This window comes from Magallana gigas, chromosome 5 (genome assembly GCF_963853765.1).
Source record: "Magallana gigas chromosome 5, xbMagGiga1.1, whole genome shotgun sequence".
NCBI lineage: Eukaryota > Metazoa > Mollusca > Bivalvia > Ostreida > Ostreidae > Magallana > Magallana gigas.
In genome coordinates this window covers 34,777,279-34,800,710 of record NC_088857.1, presented here as the reverse complement: position 1 = coordinate 34,800,710, position 23,432 = coordinate 34,777,279, and the positions used below count along the sequence as shown (strand labels likewise).

Genomic DNA, 23,432 nt, shown 5'->3' with positions numbered 1-23,432 from the left:
TTTTAATGTTTCCATTTTCTTCATTAGCAGATGAAAAAAAATCGGCGCACGAATGCCTCAGCAAGGCGTAACTATTTTGATGTCAGCAAGTGCGTAAACAAACATGCAGAGCGAAAATGAATGCAAATTGGTGTTAAATCTGACTGGATTAAATTTTCAAATAATATAATTTTAAGAATATTTGTAATTCATCTAAAAAATTAAATTTTTGTAAAATTTATCGTTTATTATTATTAGGTTCAAAGTCCAAATCCGGACTACTTTTAAAAAAAGTTGGCGGATCCAATCTTTATGTTGGTGGAATGGGGGGGGGGGGTCAGTTAATAATAGTTAAATGTACCTGTCTTCATGCAAAAATTATGAAATTATTCATACTTGTTTATACACAAGAAACAGGGGATACATGGGCCACATCACTCACCCGAACAACTAATTAAAAATAAAACTTATGGAAGGGAGGTCTATAATAATAATCCATACTTTGCAAAAAGTGAATTGCATCATTTCCTTTTACAAGTTCAACCTTAAGGTCAAAAGGCGAATAAAACCAACATTGATGCTATAAAATATTTGCACAAACATAATAAACATGATCTGTGACTGATAACCCTAATTCTCTTTGACCCATAATAGCCCCCGATTCAATGAATCTGAATGCCAAACAGATATGTTTGGGCTTAATACTCCGTATACTTGGACATTATTTCAATGTTTGCATATCAATATGTAAGAGTAGAATGTGTCCTGATAAATGACCTATACGGTTGCCCCCTTTGCATTTAATAAGTAAATATTAATTATGAAAAAATACATGCAATAAAAAATTTATTTTAAATAGTTTTTGTATTCCTAACGATTAAATACATCTTTCCACCAAAGCATTTGTTAAAATTTTAACTATTTTTTTTTTATTTTAAAAATGTGTTTGTCCCCATAGACCTTAATGCAATCTTCATTAATTAATTACTGCTTAATTAATAATATTTTGGAAAATTTCTCTCGGTAAATCTTTTTCTATCATAAAATGCTTTCAATTAATATCAGAGTATTTAATACATGATGTATATTTAAGCTTAAAAAAATTAGGTCCCAATATGGATTGATACCTTAAATTCGTTAGTAGAAGCTAGTTTTGACTCTTAATGGGTCAAAATTAGAGTTTATTTTTTTAAAAGCATCTTATTTCATAAATAACTGTCAAGCTTTATGGATGAGATTCACTCAATGACATATGCTTCATTGTTAAAGGAAGAGGGTTGTATATACTCTGTCTCATCTGAGACACACAGCATCCAAAATACGGCTGATATTGAGCATTCCTAGATGCACCATTCTTGGAGATATGGACCTTTATAGAACAGATTGAATTAATAGCCAAGACCAGTAATTAAGGAAACTTTGTATATTTTGGTCTTTTGCGTACCGATAATTGACAATTCATATTCACATGTTAAACAGTATGGATGCGATAACAGAATACATGTATGCTAAGCATACATCTTTTTCAAGTTTTTTGTGGCAAGTGGCTTCAGCTAAATCAAGTATATCAATAGCAAATGTCTTACATATTATGTTTAAAGGTAGGTAGATTCAGAAATTTGTATAGTAACATGAACTTGTTGCATAACTTCTAACTACTATGCTGTACAGCTTGAGTGGAGTGTTTACTGCAGGACAATAAATATTTGTTGTTATTAATAAGCGAGAATTTGCAATATGTTACTTTGTGTGCAAATATACATATTCAGTCAAACTTCATTATCTCTACCTAGATGGGACTGTTTTAAAAAATTCGAGATATCCAAGTATTCGAGATATTGAGGGTAAAATACTTTAAAAATAAGTGGTTGGAACTTACAAATCACTTCGACATATCCATGGTATTTGAAATATCAGCGTTCGAGATATCCAAGTTTAACTGTATACCGGTATACACTCGAAGTTTATCAAGGCATCAAACAAATCACAACACAGGAAAAGCTTAATGTTGGTATTTTTTTTTATTGTCAACATCCACCATATGAGGACAATTCTATATATTTATATATATATCACAGTGACTGACACATCCTTGGTGAACTTTACACTCTGAACTTTAAGTGTGGGAGCAGTTTGTTGTTGTCGTTTACTATAGTTGAGAATTATTGCTACCATGACTGCAATCAAACATTCAAATTGATTTTTTTTTCCAAATTCTCGGGAGTTTAAATAATTGACATAAAAAAAGACATCACAGCAAATATGACAGAACTAAACAAATGCTATGGCACCAAAATATTTCAACATTGACACTTAGCATTTCAAAAATGAACTGGATAGAATTTGAATTCTTCTTTTTTCCACTTTTTTTTGGGTTGAAGACTCTACATACTACATATGTTTATGTGTATGTCATTAGATGTACCTATTGTAGTACATGTAGATAATAAATAGCTTACAATTGATATTTTCAATCTGTAAATGTACATGTATTACATGAGGTAGAAAAAAAAGATAGGTAAATTAAGAGGAATATATCAAAATGAATGCAAGTACATGTAGTAGGTTCCTATAACATCTATACGTGTCCTGGAATAGGCACCCAACATTTACTCATTCTATTGTCCCTCGTTCATTTTGTGTCAATAAGCTTAATCATGCTAGATATTTTCAATCAGCATCAAACAATTATAAATAATTTTAAAAATCAACAATTGTATCACACGACTTGCATACATAACCTATTTCACCAAAGCACTTGCACTCTTGTCGTAAAACATCATAAATATCAAAACAATGCTTAATATTAATATCGCTAGCAAAAAGTAATTAAATGATATGAAAGAACTTATGCAAGTTCTTGATAACTACGTTATCACCCCAACAAATACAAACTAAAAAACTGATAGATGTTGACTACATTCATGGTACATCATCCACATGATGCTATCAAGGAACGAAAAGATGAACCCAGGCTCTTGGAGTATATAACAGGTTTGGGATATTTTAAGCTATACTGTTTATAAAAGTGCACATTATCCCAGTCCTTTCTATAATCTAATAACCCGGGCCAATTCTAACTGCCATTTTCCTTTTTATTTGAAGCATAGGTGAGATTTTTCAAATTAATAATTTAAAAAAAAAAAGTTAAAGCAATAAATCTATAGAATTGTAATATACCATATGTTGCATAGCAACAAAAATCAATTGCTCTGGTCACTAAAACTGAACTACATACTGTATTAACCCTATTACCACTGTTGATACAAAAATCATTTTTTTAAAAATACAAGTCTGTTGCACAGTATTTCTTTTCAATATGCTCTTCGGCAATTTAAGAACAAGCTTTTGCAATAATTTCTGTGAAAAGCATTTTCATGTTTTACGAACTGCTACATTGTAAGAATAAATGCATCTATTGTTATTAAGTAATCAGGTTAAATGCTGAGAGGACCAATGTGGAACTTTTGATTTGTAGATTGATAAAGGAGTGAGGGTGATTAAAGGACCAACGGTTAATAACAAGTAAATATGGAAGAGGATTCAAATTATTGCTTGAACTTTCCTCAAAATGTATTTTTTGTAAATATGATGGAAAAATTCTCCTGCTTTAGAACAACAACAAAAGTATTTCAGTCAACACATAAACATTGACAGATAATCAAATTCTCATACATACAATGTATGCAACAGTTAAAAAAACTGAAATTAGTATAAATAAAAACCAAAATGTTCTGTCATGTTTAACAAGATATTCTTTAAGTTGTGACCAAAGAGCATCTTTCTACAGAAAATGGATCTCACCAGAGTCAGACAATTATATAAAGCAGATTACCAATGTGAATGAAATTACTACAAAAACATACATAAGAAACAAAAAAGATGAGCACTAGCCAATGTTTTGTTAATCCATGAACAACAATTGATTTTCATGTTAGTGGCTTCAGGGAAAACTTGATTGGAATACTGCAAGACAGCTGCACTTTAAAAAAAAATTCTGACAAGTTTCACCACACAAGACCTTACTTTCTATCAAACTCTTGTCCTTTGAACAAATATCTCAGGATTGTTATTTTAAAAAGAATTGGTAAAAGTGAAATTAAAAACTGGTTTCACATCATAATAAATAAAGATAACTATGGAATGTATTTTGCAATCAAAGGTCAAACTCTTCAACAAGATTTAGTCAATAACTTGGTGATATTGTACCACAATGAAGCAAGAATTTGCATGTTTCACAGATTAAACACACTAAGCAATCTTTGGAATAAAATGCACATATAAACTAAAAGCTTGGTATCAGTCTTTTTCATTATTTTACAGACAATGTCTTATAATTATGTTGTTTGCATTAACCATTACAATTCAGGTAGGTTATAAATTGTCAAGAAGGAAGGATTGTTGAATTCTTTGTGCTCAATCTACATATATTACTTCCAATTCCAACAGTCGTTGAAATATTTCATCTTTGTCTCACGTTTTGGAATAATAAAAGAAAAAAAAATGAAAAAAAAATCAAGCTAACTACATATGACAGTAAACAACATTAAAACTGTAACTCCTATATTAAATTAACATTTCATTGTTGATTTTGTGAAGAAAAAAAAAGAACCATAACAAAAACAGATGAAGCTCCTGTCAGAAAAATAATAATAACATATTCCCTCTAAAACAGATCCCTTCTGTCAACATTAAATAGTGGCCTCCTATTACAGTGAAAGCTGCAGAAACAGGCAAATGTAACCGGCTCCTTCTCACACATATCACAGAGTGTCCGCTGTCTGGAGGAGCCGATGACGCGAGAGATTTCACAATTCCCTGGAGTACATTACTACAGTGCCATTGTTCTAGGGGGTCAGGCAATGCCTACGTGTTGGGGAAGGGCTGGCGCCCCCTTTGTGTGAGTCCTTCGAATCGTTTGTACGTATAGTTTATGAACACCCAGTCTTTGTATTTGGGATCAACCTCCTTTGTGGAATGATTTGCTCCCTGATGTGGGGACCCATCTTTGTTTGCAGCTGTTAAAGAAAATTACTGTTCATTAAAACTATACTGTCTGACAGTAAAAATAAGAATACACATATCACTTTTAAAAGCAGAATTTTTTCTCAGAAACTGAAGAATAAATAAATCACTGTAAACAAACATTTTTAGCTGTAATCATATTTACCGGTAAGTGCCTAGTATGCTTCTTTTAATTGCTAAATCATTCACACACTGACTTGTGATTAAAACCGATTGATAAAGTTCAATGTTTAAGTCTAATGTCCTTACTCATGATTATTCTATTCAGCTGATTTGGAAGATTATTCTAAATTTCGAGTGTGTTAATTAAAAGTTTACAGCAATTCATAAGGTCATAATCAATAAATAAGCACAAAACAGATCTTGCCTTTTTATTATTTTTTGCATTATTGAGACAAGCCATAAATAATGTGCTTATAATCAAATACTTTATATGCTTTGGTGTTTGGACTAATGGATTCAGGTTTTTTTTCAAAGATTTATCTTTATTAGACAGATTAGACACGATATGGCATACAAAGGTTTGTTATCTGCTACTAAATCAACCATATCTTGTATAAAACTCCAATATACTGTTTATATTTTTTCTTCTAAAGGTACTTACGCCACTTGAGATCGATATCTGGGAATTCATCAAAATTGGACGTGTCATCAATGCTCTTTACCTCCACAGTAATGGCAGCAGGTCTGTCTCTGTTCATACCAAGATTGTCAGAATGTTAGAAATGGATTTTTAAAAAACTTCACTGATTATACAAATATTATATACTTGTTTATTGAATGATATTTACATTTGCAAATATGCTTCCTTATATAAACGACTTTCAATTCTGTGTGAACTTTTCAATTACATCACAATGATCACTACATGCACTTCCTGCTTGCATTATTGTAAACATTAAAAACACTTGAAAAATCTGAATGGTTTGCCTTTTTCAAACATAAAAATAAGTAATAAACAGCAAGTTAAAAAGTTCACTGGGATATGAACTTGGTTGGTATGTATCCAATCTTCTGAAAAGCACTTTGGGATTCACAGGATTTGATCACGAGACCAACCAAGTTCATATCCCTGTGAACCTGCTGTTTATTTTTTAATAAATTTATCAGTTATAGAGTTCTGTTCTTGTTCCTCCTTTATATCAATATTTTTCAGATTCATGTTGAGACCAAGATTACCTTATGTGCTTCCAATCTACTCCTTTAAAGAAAACATGGGACTTGATTTCATCGGGATTACTAGCACCTATCCTGTGGTCTGAATCACAACAAAACCTGAAAATGTTTCCAAAAATTTAAATTTGTAAAACTCTAAAAATATTAACACATATCAAAATTAACATTTATTCAAAAAGGTTTGTAAAGAAATTTAAAGCATAAATAATATTAAAACCGTAGTGTATCCATATTTACAGGAAACTGATTTTTATTTGGGTGCAAGGAAATTTGAGATTTTTATCATAAAAATTTTGTTGTAACAAAAAATTCTCACAGCAACCAACCTCTTTACGTCTCCTATACATGTACTGATATTTAAGATTTTAAACATAGGTTGGGTCATGAAATATGTGGCTACAAACCAATTTATAACTAGAGAATCTTGATGAGAGTCATCATAAAAAAATTATTTTATCATATATAAACTATGGTAGTCTATATCAAAGTTATTGAGCTATCTCTAATAATAAGAGAGTTAACAGAGGGCATTAATTTCATAAAATAAATAATTCAAACCTTTGAATTAAATCCCTAGCTTCATTGGAAATTGGCATCTCGGGCGGAAAAACTAGTGTCTCTCTCCAGTTCATCACTTTTCTGTAAGTTTCTTGTGGATTTTCAGAACAAAATGGAGGATAACCTGACAATATCCGAATAATAATCAGGTCAGTATTCCTAAATTGTTGGGAAAGTCGGCACTAATTTTCAGCACAGATTGGAATGATACCATGTACGTGTACGTGACCTACCTATTAACATTTCATACATGATGACTCCTAGAGACCACCAATCACAGCTGCTGTTGTAACCGGTCTGCATGAAAACTTCTGGAGCAATGTAATCAGGTGTTCCTACTGTGGAATAGGCCTGGAAATGATTACAGAACAAGATAAAAGATCTGTCTTAGCATTCCAATAACAGCATAGTTTGCAGAGTACATGTTTAATGTTATTTCACATTAATTTTTGGTCTCTTCTTCATAAAAGCAGTTTTTCAAATTGATCATCAAACATGCAAATAATTATTTGTGTCATTATTGTTAATATTGCATACAATTTGAGGGACTCATGTACATTATTAGTACATTCGTATTGATCCATTATGAATTAGAATTGGGATTATTCACTTATTTTGTCACATTCTACAGATATTTCCAAACAAAATCCAGATTTTTTTCATCTTATTCACTTTATTATTTGGTATAAATCCTTCACATGCCACTTAACAATCAAAAGTCTATGAGTTATTTCCCTTGCTATTCATCGCTACTTACCAACTGCCTTCTATTTCGCTTCCAACTTTCAGCCCTGCGTTTGGAATCCATCGGATTTGAACCTACACATGAGAAAAGTTACTTTATTCACTTGTTACTATTTGTACATTTAAAATGCTTGTATGATTCCAAAATAACTCTTTACTTGAATTATGAAGTCTAAAATTAATTAAAATATGGGCTCAAAAATGTAAATATTTTATGAAGTTGGATAAATTACATGTATATTTCAAGATTAAATTCCGTATTAAATGAATTGTTTAAATGAAGTCACTACATCACTACATATAATCTTATAACATGTTTGGTTATGTGAGAGGTTTGAAAAGTATGGTTTTTTTTTTCTGCTCATTGACAAGGATAACTTGCTCTTATTTCACAGTGGCCGAGGTTTACTTACTGAAGTCCCCAGCTTTGGCATTTTTGAGATCTTTGTAGTAGTCTGTTCTATGAGATTTCTTTAGGCCTGTACAAAGGCCAAAGTCTGAGAGTTTGATATGTCCCTGTAAAATATCACACCGCAAGTTAATACCTAGTAGATCTATTCAAGGAAGCTTACCTCTCAGATAACTTCAAGTCCTGTATATTGATCTATTTCATTTTTACCAGTAAATCTCAACAGAACCATTGGTAAATTGAAATAGCACTTTCTCTGTCATTAAATGTTTTTGTTCTCTTCAACTAATCATCATCAAATGTGTATCAGATACATGTGTATAATGTACCAGTGAACTGTCTTAAAACTCTTTAAAATAATGACACAGCAACTTCTCATTGTTCAAAGTACAAGATATTAGACATACCAGACAGATAAACCATACAAGCCTATAGCTGGGACCTTACCTTGGCATCTAGTAGTAAGTTATCAGGTTTAATGTCCCTATGGATAAAGCCAAGGTTGTGTATAGAGTCTATGGCTAACACTGTCTCAGAGATATAAAACTGAGTCTGTTCCTCTGTCAGTGTGTCCTTCTTCATCAGCAGCGTCATCATGTCGCCTGAAGTACAACAATATCCATTTTTTGTTTAGATTCATAACTTTTGGTGACATTCAACAGAGCATTTCAAAAAAATTTGCAGCCAGGAACTCAAGTTACCACATGCAATACACATCAATATGTACGTGTAAATCAAATTAGGATTATACACATTGTGGTGAACTGTGGTTTCATTAAAATTTGCAGTGGCCAATTTTCGTAGATTGTAAATTTCTTAATTATTCCTTCTGATGTCATATCAAAGATTTATTTGCAGGTACATTTTCATGTAATAAAGACTGTTAAAAAAGTTACAGATGTTCTGGGTGAAGGTTACCCAGGAAATAGAAAAAAACAAGCCAAAATAAATTCTAATTACCAACATTCTTTAAAATTTCATATTTTGATATAAACAACTCAAGTATTTGGTTTAATTTGGTTTTAGGCTCAACTACTGAGAATCCAATCAATTTGACATAAACTGGACCCTATAAAGAGTTACTTGCGAGTCTGACCCAAGATCTTATTGAATGCATGCAACGGATTCATATTCATCATAATTATGCTGTGTGTAGCATTTTTTTAATTCAAAACCATCTTTCATGAGAATACTTGATTTAAAAATAAAGTCTATTACGCTTACCTCCTGGTAAAAACTCCATGATAAGGTATAGATTCTGCTGATCCTGGAAGGAATAATACATTTTGACTACCCACTGATGGTCAGCCTCTACCAGGATGTCTCTCTCGGCTCGTACATGGGCAATCTACAAACAGAAAAGTAAGCAATAGACAACAAAACTTAACCCTTAAATACAAAAAGAACATACAACTCTTCATTATGAGATTGCAGTTGCACATTTTCATCACATTATGAGTATTAAAACATTCAAACAAATTCAGAAAAATTCACACAGAAATATCTTATTAACTGCTCTGGTCAGTAATATATACAGAAGGCCTGAAATGGTGATCCCATTCTCCACCACACACCCCCCCCCCCCAAAAAAAATTTGCCTACCTACCCTCCCCCCCCCCCCAAAAAAAAAATTTGCCTACCTAACCCCCCCCCCCCTCCCCCCAACAAAAAAAAACAGTAAGAAAACTTGGGGCAGAGATCTTGGTTTGTGATTAAATGCGATTGGTGCATGATTTTATTATCTGTGGAAGCTGAGTCTTACTTGATCTTTTTCAACCATGTCTGCTTTCCTGAGAATCTTCATGGCGTAAACATGACCTGTGTCTTTCTTCTGAACAAGACGAACCTGTTAAACAACAACAAGCCAATTAGTCAAAACTCAAAATGTATCACATATGAAATACATCACACAATACATGAAATACATCACACATGACTCATATCATTACATAAATAATATTGTGTCAAATTTTTTCTCTATTGGGAGCTGTAACAGAATTTAGATACCTTCTTTTTTTAATGTACCCTGTACAGTATGACCATTTCCTTCAATTTAACATTAATATCAATAGTTTCTTTACCGATGATACCTGTACCCAATTTCTAACAATTGCTAATATTTTCTTATATCATCATATTATGATAAATACATCAAAAAGAACAGTTTTAATTTCTTCCTTCAATTAATCCACAATTAAGAAATAGAGATATTAGAAATACATATTTTTATCCAAAAGCAGCAATTTCAGCTTTTAATTTGAAAAAAAAAATCTCATAAGGGAACTTTGTAACACAAATGTGAATTATAATAAAGTCCTACCATGAATTTGTAAAATTTCAAGAGAATGATATGATCATCTTGAAAAAAGTTGATTAACCAGGAAATATTGAGCTTTTGCGTGTTCCCCATTTAAACTGCATTTGCAATATCAATAGCGGTGATTTATTTCAAATAATTTGCATTTTCAAGTTGATGTCGTCTTTATTGGGGAAACAAAAAAAAGAGAGGTTGTGCAACAAAATGACATAATGACTGTTCAATAAAGAAGTTAAACTTCCTGCATTTCTTAAAAAAGAAATTTTTTTTAAACTTTAAAAACATTAACGGTACTTAGACCCAAACTATCAAAAAAAATAATTCTACTTTCAACATGGGCATTCATTTTTTTTCTATTTTGGGATTTGTTTAATAGGGGCTATATTTAGCTTTCTTTACATAATGTTACTACCAGCTAGAAAATAATAAAATTAATGTCATTGGACAGTTCTTCCTCAAGTAGACTTCATTGCCCTAGTTTTAGTGAGGAATTTTCTTTATGTACAATGGACTTAGTATCCCACCTGTTTCACAGCAAGGTTAACAACTAAGAAAGAGCTTTGTTTTCATAAATTTTCAAACTGGTTTCCATTAGCCACTTAGGAACATATCAAAGTTTGTGGCCTGGAAAATTCAGATGAGTCCAACCATATAAACAATTATATACAGTGTTTATCTAACATATATTATGAGTAAAGAAATTAAGGTAATTCTTGGAAGAAAAAAATCATCATCCAAAAAAAAAAGTGGGCCATGAAATGTTGCCAAAGTTTAAAAAGGCAAATTAAAGGCATCCGGAATGAATTGATCCAATATGCTGGTGACAGTGAGACGATGGGGATCAGCCAATAACCTGAGCAGTATCGGGGTAATTGCCATCCATAAATAACAAGAAAAGCTTATCTAGAACAAATAAACTCTTCAGTTTGGGTTTGATACCTGCCCTTTTAATCTGCATTACAGAATGCAAGGTACACCTTTACTACATAGAGCAGAATATCCACTCCAAATTTTAAATGTATGGTACTTTTTTGTAATGCCCATTTATAACATTTGAATCTCTTAATCACAATCACTTTACAGTTACAAAGTCTAACAATCTGTATGCTCCTTAGATCCCCTACTATGAAAAAAGATATCATTAATAATGTATTAAAGTGACGAATTTGAATATTATTGATAACATTTATTATTAGATTTGGAAGGTGTAAACAATTCATCAGAAATACATGAATAACAAATTCGTTGTTGACCTTTAAAGAAGTTTACTCATCCTATTGTTTCAGTTTGTTGGTTTCGACAACTTGTTTTTGGGTTTTTTTTTTTTTTTATTATTTACAAGACTGAATCAGAGTGTGTGCAGATGAACACTGTCTGGCCAATACAGGAAGCAGTGATTCACGGAGCAGGCGATTATCAAACAATGAAGCAAATTACACTTGTGCTGATAAGTACATTATGAATGATTTCTTCCTTTGCCTCCTTGCGACTTTGTGCTCTGTACCAGCTACACTAGAGCTTCCCAATGCTGTGTCCTTAATTTGTCACAAATTATCCCATCAGAATCATTGACCAGACACAACAACCTTGAAGCAACAAACACTTTGACTTTTTCTATTTTGGATATGGTCAAAGCAGTTTTCAAGCCTGTTTTACTGTTTGTGAGACTAAATGACGCACTGACTCTTAAAATTTCATGATGTTACACCCAAAAAATGGTCATTAACAATATGTTAAAATAGAAACCCACTGTGCTGTGTGTGAGAATATAATGCACATTGTGAGTCAAACATCTACACCTAAATTTTCTCTCTGATTTAAAATGAAGAACTTCAAGGGCATGAACATCAGGAAACTTTCTGCTGACTTGAATTATTTATAGTACACAGGATCCAAGTGCAAGGTGTTGTTGATCATGTTAAACAAGCACCCAATCAAAGTTTAACTGCATTTGTTTTCTTTAAGCAAATAAATGTACTGCATGTGTCACCTGGGTGTTCGTAAACCAAATCTGATCTAAATGCAGGTGACTTCCTGTGCTGCATTACATAATTTTGAGGGGGTCAACATCAGGAGCTATGAAAAAGAGCAGGACATTTTTTTTTTATCCATGTATAAGCGTCTTCTGAATAAAGAATTAGAAATCTGTACAAATGAATTCTATGTCTGTGCCTTCACACTAAGTGGTCTTCATCTCCTGTTATGTACGGTTCAGTTGTTTACTGTTTCTGTTTCGTTCTAACTCCCTTCATGTCTCAACATACCTGGTCTTCATTATGTTTCTATTTACTTTAATCTAGCTTGACTAGTCTCATAGACCTTGCAATTTCAAGGTGGCTTCTCTTCTTTGTTATCTGTCATTTCTATCGAGGAAATTTGTGTCAAATTCATGAAAAAGATCCTTGCACGGCATTGCACTGCAAACAAGTTCTATAATGTTTTCCTTTCTTCAAATATTTTCCTTGTAATTGATCCGTTTTTATTGCTGTAATACTGTGATTTACATCAATTTCAACATAAAGTACCCTTGTGATGCATTTTAAATTATTGCTGTCTTAATGATGTGACATTTTCCAACTGCGCACAACAATGGATTCCACTATTGGCTTGATGTACAAGTACCTGCAGTATGCAGCAAAACTCACCTCTCCAAAAGCTCCCCTTCCGATAGCTTTGATTGGCTCAAAATCTTCTACCCCTAACCTTGACCTTTTCAACCTCAAGAACTCTGTTTCTTTGGTAGCATGCTGCTGTCGCCTCTCCAGTTTCTACAATCATATTTTAAGTCAAGTTTTTATTGGAATACATAATCTGTTTGTACATGTAAGGTACCAGGTTTCCGGAAAATTAGCAGATATTATTTAAACTTAAGAAATAGTTTTTAGATCTACATGTACCTTTCCAACAAGGTCATGTTTTTCATCAAATTAAAAATTCTTCAAAGGCTCTCATAATCAAGGCACAGATATATATGACCCATGATGTCATATTTTGGTGGTATGATTATTTAACACAGAAAACAAGTGTATTACTAAGTATACAGCAGTTATTTCAAGGAAGTTTCTCATCATACATGAACATTACTACCATAAAAATATTTTTTAACACATGTATTAACACATACAGTAGCAAGACATATATCTGCACAACCAAGCTTTGTTGCCTCAAACTTTAATTAATGGGGCTTATGATATCCAAGGATTCAAAGTATGCAAGAGGTTAAAATGAATAATAAAAGTGGTTACAACTTGGGATTTCCAACTGACTGTAACATTTGGTACATGTATTTCGTATATAGATACTTAAGATACTTTGGTTCAACTTGAAACGATGATGTGACAAAGATTATGGATTAGCTACTGTCCCCTGTGATTGTGCACGAGATCATGATCGACGGATATAGATGTAAAATATCCAAGTCATTGCACGCAGCAGCAGTCTATTCATGTGACACATGTTTATGCTGCCTGGGTCCTAGTTGCTATTGATTCATACCTCTAAGCTTAATATGTACTTAACATGTAAAAATAAATATTATGAAAGAAAGACCTGGATCAGGAATTAATGATTACCCATCAGGGTCTTAATGGTTAGCTTTTATAGGATCTATTGCATAATGATCATGATGTAATTTGCAAAATAAGGAAACACAATTAGCAAATGATAAGGTTAATACTGATTATAAGGTAACAACAATCAGATTCTGATATGAACAAGGTTGTGTGGTTTGAATGAAATTAACTATTCCTTCAAGATAAGCAGTTAACTCTACGTTGGAATAACCTATCTCTCTGCTGTCATTTAGTTGTTACTTATCTATCATTCTTTGGATCGTACTGTTATCTACCTGATTTTAAATTACACATTAATAGTGTCACCACGACACTGATCCATAGGAATCCATCATCAAACTGTTTACTCTACCATCATAAAAACACTCTGCCTAACCTCAAGAGATCTGTCAACATAGAAGTTCATGACCTTTTTACTTGCATGACCTTGACATGCCTACAAGTCAGGGCCCCACAACAAATCATCTTCCCAAGTCAAGGGTTTGTGAGAAGCAGTAGATTTCTGATCCGCATCGCTTCTCACAAACCCTTGACTGAGAAGCGGAGCAAATCAGAAACCCTTGACTTGGGAAGATGACGACAAATATTCACCCACCAAATGTATAACAAGTCAATACCCACTGATTATCATGACTTCCCTGTACCTATCTATCACAGAACAAAATGCTAGCACAAGAGGTAAACGCCCCTAAAACAAATATGGCAGATGTGTCACCATAAAAGCTGCTGAACTTAAATCAAAACACAGTAACCCAGCCAAGAGCAACACAATGACAATCTGTCTGTGAGGGTTTCAGAAGGAGCTGTTACCTGTTCTTCTGAGAGGCCATCAGTGGCCATCGACTGCTCCAAAAGGCGGTACCTGTAAAGGAAAAAACACCATTAGGAACATCAAAAAAGTTTCTTTTATCTCTTATGTGTTACATAACATTTGGTATGATTCTCTGACATCTCTTATGTACAACATAACATTAGATAGGACTTTATGAGGACTGCGTTCTGGGCTATATACAGTTATTCAGATTTATTATGCTGAAAATATTACAATTCTTTACAGTGTCTTAAATTCATTAAATGATTTCAATAGCAACAGACCAGCTGCTGACTTGTTATGTATGATACAGTCTCTGCACTTTTGAACCATTGATTTGTATGGCACACACAAGGTGCATCTTAATAAACGAGAAGAGAATGAGCACTTTCTCCTGCTCGGTTTGAACCTCATATTTAATTCAAAGCAACTGAATATGACAATCAATGAAGCATTAATTATTGATTAATTATTGAGAACTGCAAGTCCTGGTAACATTCATTTTACATTTATTGAAATTTCCTCTCCTGACCATTGAACGTCAATGCAAACACTGTTACACATGATATAAGAGCCACAGGACAGATATACCTTCTATATTCAATAATTTGACCCTTGAACAACGAAAAATCCTTTACTGAATACAAAACGCTTACACAGCTGTTTAACTTTACATTGCGCAACCATGTTCTTCTATTGTCCTAATCAGACCCAAATTGATTTTGTTCGATATCCCAATTGGCAGTTATAAGCTATTCATGCAGTCTTGATTTCAAAGTCCTGAGCAAAATGAATTACCTATAGATTACATACAGACCCCAAAAAACTTTACAAATGGCTCAATTACCCTATTAAAAGACAGATAAAAAATGCAGATCTTTTACTCCATTTGGCCTTAGACAAAATATAACTATACATTACTATTGGAAAGATCAGCATTTCTAAAACATGAAAATCATGCGCTTTTTTTCTTGAAACAATAAGAGACCCTTATGTCTCCATTTGCTAAAGACTTGCCATTCAATAATATTCAGAATGTCAAGCAATACCTATTATATCATTTTTTTACATCACAACGATGTTACAGAATTTTAGACGGAAAATATGTTGGCATGGCATAAAATGGGATTCATAGGCTTTGCTTCTCCATCTGCATAAAATCACGTCCCCTGCTGATAAACTTGGGTAGAAACACTGCATACTGACCTCAGATAATAGATCTGCAAGTCATTTCAGGGTGGGGTATATTTACACAACCAACAAACATTTTATGATCATATTACCAAAATCCTTGAATGCAGAAGTGTTTGGAAAATGTTATCAGTTTTGGAGAAACAAAAAAAATCCACCGAACAGTCCAGATTAGATATTTACAGAGATCATAGCAAATTCAAGTCAAAAGACAAAGTTTTCCTCATACAATTCCTAAGATTCTTAATCAATCACTCTATTTAAGTAAAATCTTTAATTACCAACTGATGTGTGGCTGATTAGGTTTTGTATAAGCTGCTTAGACAAAGTCAGAAAATGTGTCACTATGAGTTTGTCACAGTACAGTCTATACACATGAGTCAGTTGGTTACATCCAGATTAATCCTTACTGTACCAACAAGACTTTTGATCACATATAGGTGACAATGCAAATTTTATAATTGTAATTTTGTTACCAGCGGATATAAAGAATTTATCTGATAATCATTTTTTAATCATTTCTTTTCACAGTTTAGTGTGTCCTACTGATTTTCGATCTCTTTTGTTTACATAAACTTGACAACTCATTTAAAATTACATGATCACAAGAACCATTCCTCTAATGATCTTTAATTAAAGTATCTAGAGTGTAATGGGTACCCAGACATGTCCTTTCCATATCATGATTTCTAAGAAAAGAAAAAACAAACCACTGTCTGTGGGAATTTCAAACTGAATATGTAATTTGCAGAGATTCCGATAGAAAAAAAGCAATAAACGGTTCTACTTGTAAAACCTTAAAAGACCTTAGATGCATCAGCAAAGCAACGTCATGCTGCATGACTCAGATGTTTTAGGATTTTAAACATCCCAGTCGAACATGGCTTATAACACAAATCTAGAAGTTCTTTGCACTTTTTTACACATGAACAAAAAGCCAAACAATTAGATGAGTTTTTGCACTTTTTACACATGAACAAAAAAAGCCCAGCAATTAGGCGTTCTTTACCCAGGTAACCTAGTGTTCAGTATGTTGTACAGACAGTGAAACCTAACTAATGTAATGAGAATCTGTCTTTATGTTTCATTAAGGTTTATTGAGCAGACCCTGGATGTTATATGTAGCCCACATTCTGTATAATTGGATCCTGTGTTTGATGTACAGGAGTTTACCCCTTCTGTGTAAATTGTCTTTTTTTCACAGCTTTTTTTCCTATTGTACTCGCACTGCACACAGCTGCTACCATCCTAACAGTGATCAATACTATAGCTAGAGAAGGTCCAACAAGAAATGACTGCTGCTTAAAGGTGAACATCAAAGATAAAACAGTCCAGTCAGATTGAAAATCCATTCAACAGAAGATGATTCATAAACACCTCTTTTAAATGAAGGTGCAAATGGAAATTCTGACTTGGTGATAGAACATCATTATCATCACAATAAATTCTCCATCATCCTAACTTATAAATCATAAATAAATGATCGGCTTAAAGTAAATCATTATTGCCTTCATAATGTGATAAAATGTACAAACAGTGTTCTCATTTGTTGGTTGAAATTATCTATAATTTAAAGAGCACCCAATTTGACCTTTGACGCTGTTGGTTCATGAAGCCACATTTGAGTTTTATGTTCAATTAATATTTCAAATTTATAACAAAATGAGTTTCTGATACAATTAAGTCTTTTGATCAAATTCAATGCTATATAACTGTAACCTTGACTTAAATGACTGACACTTTGACCTTTGACCTTCACAGCCAAGTGATTTTCAACTTTGACCTACCTGTTCTCTCGCTCTTCATGCTGAGACACTAGATTGGAGTAGTAGTTTTCCAGAGTGACCTTGGCCTTTGTTGCCTTATCCCTGGTGTGATTGCTCACAATGGGGGTCTGCTCTCCAACAGTGGCCATTTTGGAGCGGCGACTCTACAACAGCAAAGTTTATATATAAATAGATGCGTGTGTGAAGTAATAAATAGAGTAAAAACACATATCTCTTTAACTACACTGAAATTCAAACAGGAAATCTACGCTAATCAAGTAGGTTATCCCAAATCATGTCCCTTTTTAACATGTTTAAGGCACACTGAGAATGCACAAACTTTGATAGGTTTAATCAAAACTGAAGTACAATTAACATATAGGTAATATTTACTAAGTTATTTATCTAAAAACAAAATTGCCACGGCAATAGATTTTGTAAATTAAATCAACATATTAAAGGTACCAGTAAGTGTGGCCTTCCGGTGAAAAGATTAGAAAGTGCTTACTTCAAAATTTAAATTCATCAAATGACAGTTTTACAACCCATCCTATATAGATTAGACATGCAACCTCAATATGAAATTCAACTTAATGTCAGTTTTATGATTTACAAAATTAATTACCAAACAAACACTACTACGGATACAGTTTTGCTGTTCAGAAGAATGTCAAGAGAGGACCAAGCCCCTAGCTTGCTATATTGCTTCAGTTTTATAGCTAAGACAAAGGTCAAAACTTTCCAATCACTGGAAATAAAAAGCATTCAGAAAACTTTGACTCCTAAATCCAAACAACTTTATCTGAAGAATGAAAGTCTAATGAAACATAAAAGTGGATGGAATCCAAAATAAATTGAAAAAAAAAATGATGGAAAAGTATGACAACATAAGTTCCTTAAGGGTCTCAAAGAGAAAAAGGTGAAATTGTATGATGGCAATTAAGACTTCCAGCCTTATAAGTTGTCTTAACGTCAGGGCATATTTTTCATGCCAAAATGTAGAAAGCAAGTCAGTATTACAATCATGTCAGCTCTTTTCCCCCACAGATCATAAAACTGATAAAATATGCATTGCTGCATGCCACAAATGTACATACGATGACCCATTTACATAGACAATTTACTTGATTGTGCGATTCAAGCACAAGAGAGAATATGAAGCAAGATATTTCAGAAATGTAGCAAAAACATGAATATATCAAGATACCTTATTTTCTTAGTGTTTCCTAAAGATAAAAAATTAAAATGTATACAATACATTCTTTTAAAAAAATTAACATAAACATAAAAATTTATGAGGTTCTGACCATAAATTGTATTCCAACAATTCATACACCAACTTCATTTTGAATTCACCTGAAGATGCATTGTGTAGGTGATAAATGGTTACACTTGATTTCGTGTAAAAACTCTATAAATAGCCACATATTACCAACAGAAAGTTGCCTTTAGAAGAAAACAAAGATTCTATTAAGAAGCATCAGTCGGGCATGAAGGTTATCGCAGCATCTGACTTCACCACAAATCTGCTCATTTTACGCCTAGATCATTTCGACATGATTGACAATCAACCACCGCTGACAACAAACCACAAACATCAGCTGATCTTCCTGTTCAGTTTTTTTTCCTATACTTGGTGCTAATTGGAAGTTTTCACTCCTTGGGGTACACCAGCTGTACTATGTCGCATTTCAAGAGGCAAAACATTTTTAGTCTTCTTATTCCTAGTATCCCAAAAAATCTTACATCACTTGCATTGGCCTACTGAACCAAATTATAAAAGACCCCATTAACTTGTGCACAGTTATTATAAATATGATCTATCATTTCCTATTGGTAGTATTTTATTGCAACAATTTTATTACCACTGCTGTGCACTCGAGTGTTTTCACAAAACATTCTTACATTCTAACATAGTTATATAAATAATTTACGTTAGTTAGATTTCAAAAAAGAATAACTATCTAAATTATCATATCATATGAGACATTCCCCCCACCCCAAACTTCTCTTTATCTAGTATCATTATAACAATGCTATTTTTGACAATGACAGCCTAGTCGTTAGAATGAAAACAACATAAAAACTAGAAAGCTGATGCCGATTGTGCAATATATAGGACACACGCTCTGGTTTTGTGCTTTGACCGAGGAAAACATGAGACACAGGAAATCTGACAAATGTCAAATACACTGCACCTTGAAAAAAAAATGATTTCCTTTTAGGTAATATAAGAGCTGTAAAAGAATATACCACAAACATCAACAATTCACATAATCACGTTTACACCTATTTCGTCTCTTAAAATATGCTTATAGCAAGATAAGAGTTTGATGACCAAACACTAACATACATTACATTCGTTTCCCTAATGATAAGTTAGTGAAGTGTCACAAACAGGTTAAAAATTCTACTTTTTTTTGTAACAATACATATGATGAATATCCCAGAGCAATTCAAGACATGTGGTTAGCATTTCTGTTACTTTTGACATAGATCCAGGACCTTTTCTCATTATACATGCACTGGAACTTTTCCTGTATCATATATACCGGTATGTACACCATACTAGAGGGAGCCATTCATTTAGCCACTGGCACTCTTCCCAACCATGACACCCCTCAATCCACAAGAAGAAGCAGAGAAATATTGCCCTGTGTAGTACAACATTGTACCTGTTCAGATGTGAAGAGCCTGATCAGAGCTTCTAATCGAGCCAGCCTTTTCTCCATTATTTCTCTTACACTAATGTTTTCCTTCTACCTTTTGACCAGTCCCAGGTGCTCTTATGCATGTGTATTCACTAACCCAAATTGACGTATGACTACCGATTCCTCCTGTATTTTGTCTATAATTGGTAATGATGAGCATAGAGCAATTTCCGGGCATGATCATAACACAGATGAGACATGGGCCCCCGAGGCCAAAATGCATTTGATAATAAACCAGTGCTCTTGTGGGATAGCTAAATCAAGGTGACACAAGACTTACTTTAAAGCCCTCTTAGTTAGCACTGGTCAGTAAAAGGAGAGCAAACACTAAAATAACGTACATCTAACGGTTGCTTTTATTTTTTGGAGGGGTGATAAATGACCAACGGGAAGAGAAATGTGAGTTTTATGGGGGTTAATTAGACCAACACGGTTTAATACCACCTGCTTGACCCTCAGGATATGTGTTGGTTGTGTTGTGTAATGGACAAGATGCTATCTAATGTGTGTGTAGACAATGTTGTTCCTATCACTCTCTAATCTGATCTTATTTGTCTACAATGAATACATAACAGGTTCTGGATACTTTAACCTTAAGTAACAGCACTGACTTTTAACACAATTCTTAAAGTAATCTGAGGGGTTCCATATGTTTAAATATACACACACAAAGGTCTCAACAACACTCTCTCCTTCTCTCCATAGTTATAAAAATAAGACCTCTTCACCCCTAGTATAGTTCAATACATTTAAAAGGCTCTTGCAAAATATTGCACCAACAGTCTTTTATAAAATTCTACCAAGTCACGTCTAGTATATTCTTGACAAACTAAACACTGAACCAATTAATTTCTAGTATTTATACATCTGCTCAGAGACTTTAAATGTTATGGTAAACATGCGAAACTAGCTGTACATAAATGATATTCACCTTCATGTTATCATAAATCAATTTACCTGAAACCTTACAATAGTGACAAGCATGAATTCATAAACATCCTCCCCCTCTCCCTTTTGAATTTCCAAGAGAAAAGAGGAAGTCTGGCGTCCACGCGTATAACACTTTGTACGTACCACATTGTTACCCATGCATTCATATCCTCGCCTAAATCCCAAGTCAAAGAGCTCCCCTTAAATCTTTCATCTACCTATACACACTGTGCAATTTCATGTGACAGAGCTTGCTGGATGAGTTAGTCATGTGACTATGTATTTATCGCTTTATATTGATTCATCTCTATCTAATCATCAACTTATTTCGGATCTATAAATACTGCATTGAGGTACCCAAGTCAATAAAGACACACATTACAGGGCACACTATGTCAACAACAACTTCCTCCTAATTCAACTTGTGTCGATCCTAACACACCCATAAAAAATTGTTCCAGGTATTTGTTTTCAAGCCTCCTTTATGATTTGCTCCTACCCTGACATCCCAATATCTGTGGTAATCATAGAAGGCAGAGGTGTCCTTCGTTGGGCACGCAATAGAGAGCTTAGGAAATTTAACAAGGTCTGAATTTTAATTTTTTTTTTCTGGTATTCAAATGGTTCAGGTTGAAGGCTGTACATGATCATTTATCTATACATCTTGCAAAAATAAAATTAGCTGTTTTAAAAACTCTGACAGTCGTTTTAACAAAACAATGGAGCATGCAATATAATTTAAATCTTTTTTAGAAAAAGCATTGAACATTAATTCTCTTTGCAGCAAAATTTAAATGACAGAGCTGCGAGGAGTTGAGACAAGTTAATAACAGATGCAACGAACATAATATATTTCTATTGAATTGAGCTTCAACACTTCTTTCAATACAAATGTGCAGCATATATATTTCACCTCATTTGCTAGCATGCTCCTGAGAATCTCTATACGCTATTATTTACCGGTACTATAATATGCTTTATACTATGAATTTAGAAGAGTACAGAGATAAAGAAAATGAGATTCATTGTTCAGGTTTTACTAATGACTTGCCACATTAAATATCAATTTATATGTTCATACAGTAACCACTGTATTCAACATTTGTATAGATAGGAGGAAGTTATTGTTACCAAATTCTTAATAAGATGCCATCATATGACAAATAATTCTTTTCATTCTTGCTTGTTATGATACTTCTAGATGTGCTAAATAGAGCATGTAAATTAAAATCTCACTTTGAAGCATAACATAACGTACAGCTGTGGCCTAACGCATCTGTACAGTGGCATAAACAATGATTACTATCTGTTCTTATTCGAAATATCTACTGACCTAACTGGTTTTTCTCAAATTCTACATAATCATAACAATCCTCTAAATAAGTATGATAATTAATTAAGTTATATATGTAGCAGAGGACTGAACGTAAAGTACTATTTTAAAATATTTTATACATTAGGTAATCTGTAAGAGTTTCAACATATGAATATTATGGTTATTTGAAAATATTGGTATAATACTGAGCTTTAAAGTTGAATTTTCCAAGACATTCATCACATAAAGTTCTATAAATAGTAGCATTTCTCACTGCAGCACTATTTCAACATAGACCTTTAAAGATCTATGCTTTTTATGCAGTGTTGACATTACCAAAAACTTTAAAGTAATAACATATCGAAAAAAATCTTTCAAAGAAATAGGAAAATAATTTTAACAAAAGTAATTATTACCCCATGACTTTTAAATTATCAAAATAGTGGCCACTTATGGTTAATGACATTTGAGTCATCACATAACAGTATGTCACGTAATTTCAAATTCATTTAAGTGTAAACCTAAACCTAAATGATAAATGATGATGACTGCTGCAGTCCTGATTCCTTTCAATTTATATTATCACATTATTATTCAAACATAACTACAACACTTGACTTTCATGCATCTTTTTAAGAACTTTGGGTGACATCTCATCATATTTACATGGAAAAATTTAGTCTTACCCGGGCCTTAAGGAGTTTATTCTTGAGTCTCCAAATTGCAGCGGTTAAACAAAAAACATTTAAGGTAAAGAAACATCTATCGTCTCAATTCTTCCTTTCAGTTAGCACAGTTAAAAAATCTCGATGTGTCTTGCCGGAAATGAATCAATGCGCATAAAGAAAAAAAGATAAGGTCATAAAATAGTTCCTTCAAAAAAGTTAAAGTTACGTTCACATACCGCAAATACATTTAAAAACTGTAT

The 23,432-nt window shown here is 33.0% G+C and overlaps 1 protein-coding gene across 5 annotated transcripts; it reads right to left on the bottom strand.

The window, feature by feature from the left end:
* Positions 1-1,985: 1,985 nt before the first annotated feature.
* On the bottom strand, positions 1,986-23,353 carry LOC105331190 (serine/threonine-protein kinase 38-like). Of its 5 annotated transcripts, XM_034451717.2 has the most exons (15): positions 23,191-23,317; positions 18,756-18,774; positions 17,570-17,712; positions 14,591-14,642; positions 12,854-12,976; positions 9,654-9,737; positions 9,116-9,239; positions 8,339-8,493; positions 7,896-7,998; positions 7,496-7,557; positions 6,972-7,089; positions 6,739-6,862; positions 6,184-6,279; positions 5,609-5,697; positions 1,986-4,997 (listed from the first exon to the last, which is right to left on the bottom strand). In XM_034451717.2, the coding sequence occupies exons 3-15, from the start codon at positions 17,695-17,697 to the stop codon at positions 4,846-4,848; spliced, it is 1,410 nt and encodes a 469-aa protein (XP_034307608.1). In that variant the 5' UTR covers positions 17,698-17,712; positions 18,756-18,774; positions 23,191-23,317; the 3' UTR covers positions 1,986-4,845. The 5 variants fall into 5 exon arrangements, with proteins under 5 accessions (XP_034307608.1, XP_011431585.1, XP_011431584.1 ...); XM_011433283.4 differs by lacking the exon at positions 18,756-18,774 and having other exon boundaries at positions 23,191-23,353; XM_011433282.4 differs by lacking the exons at positions 18,756-18,774; positions 23,191-23,317 and adding an exon at positions 21,334-21,486.
* Positions 23,354-23,432: the final 79 nt, after the last annotated feature.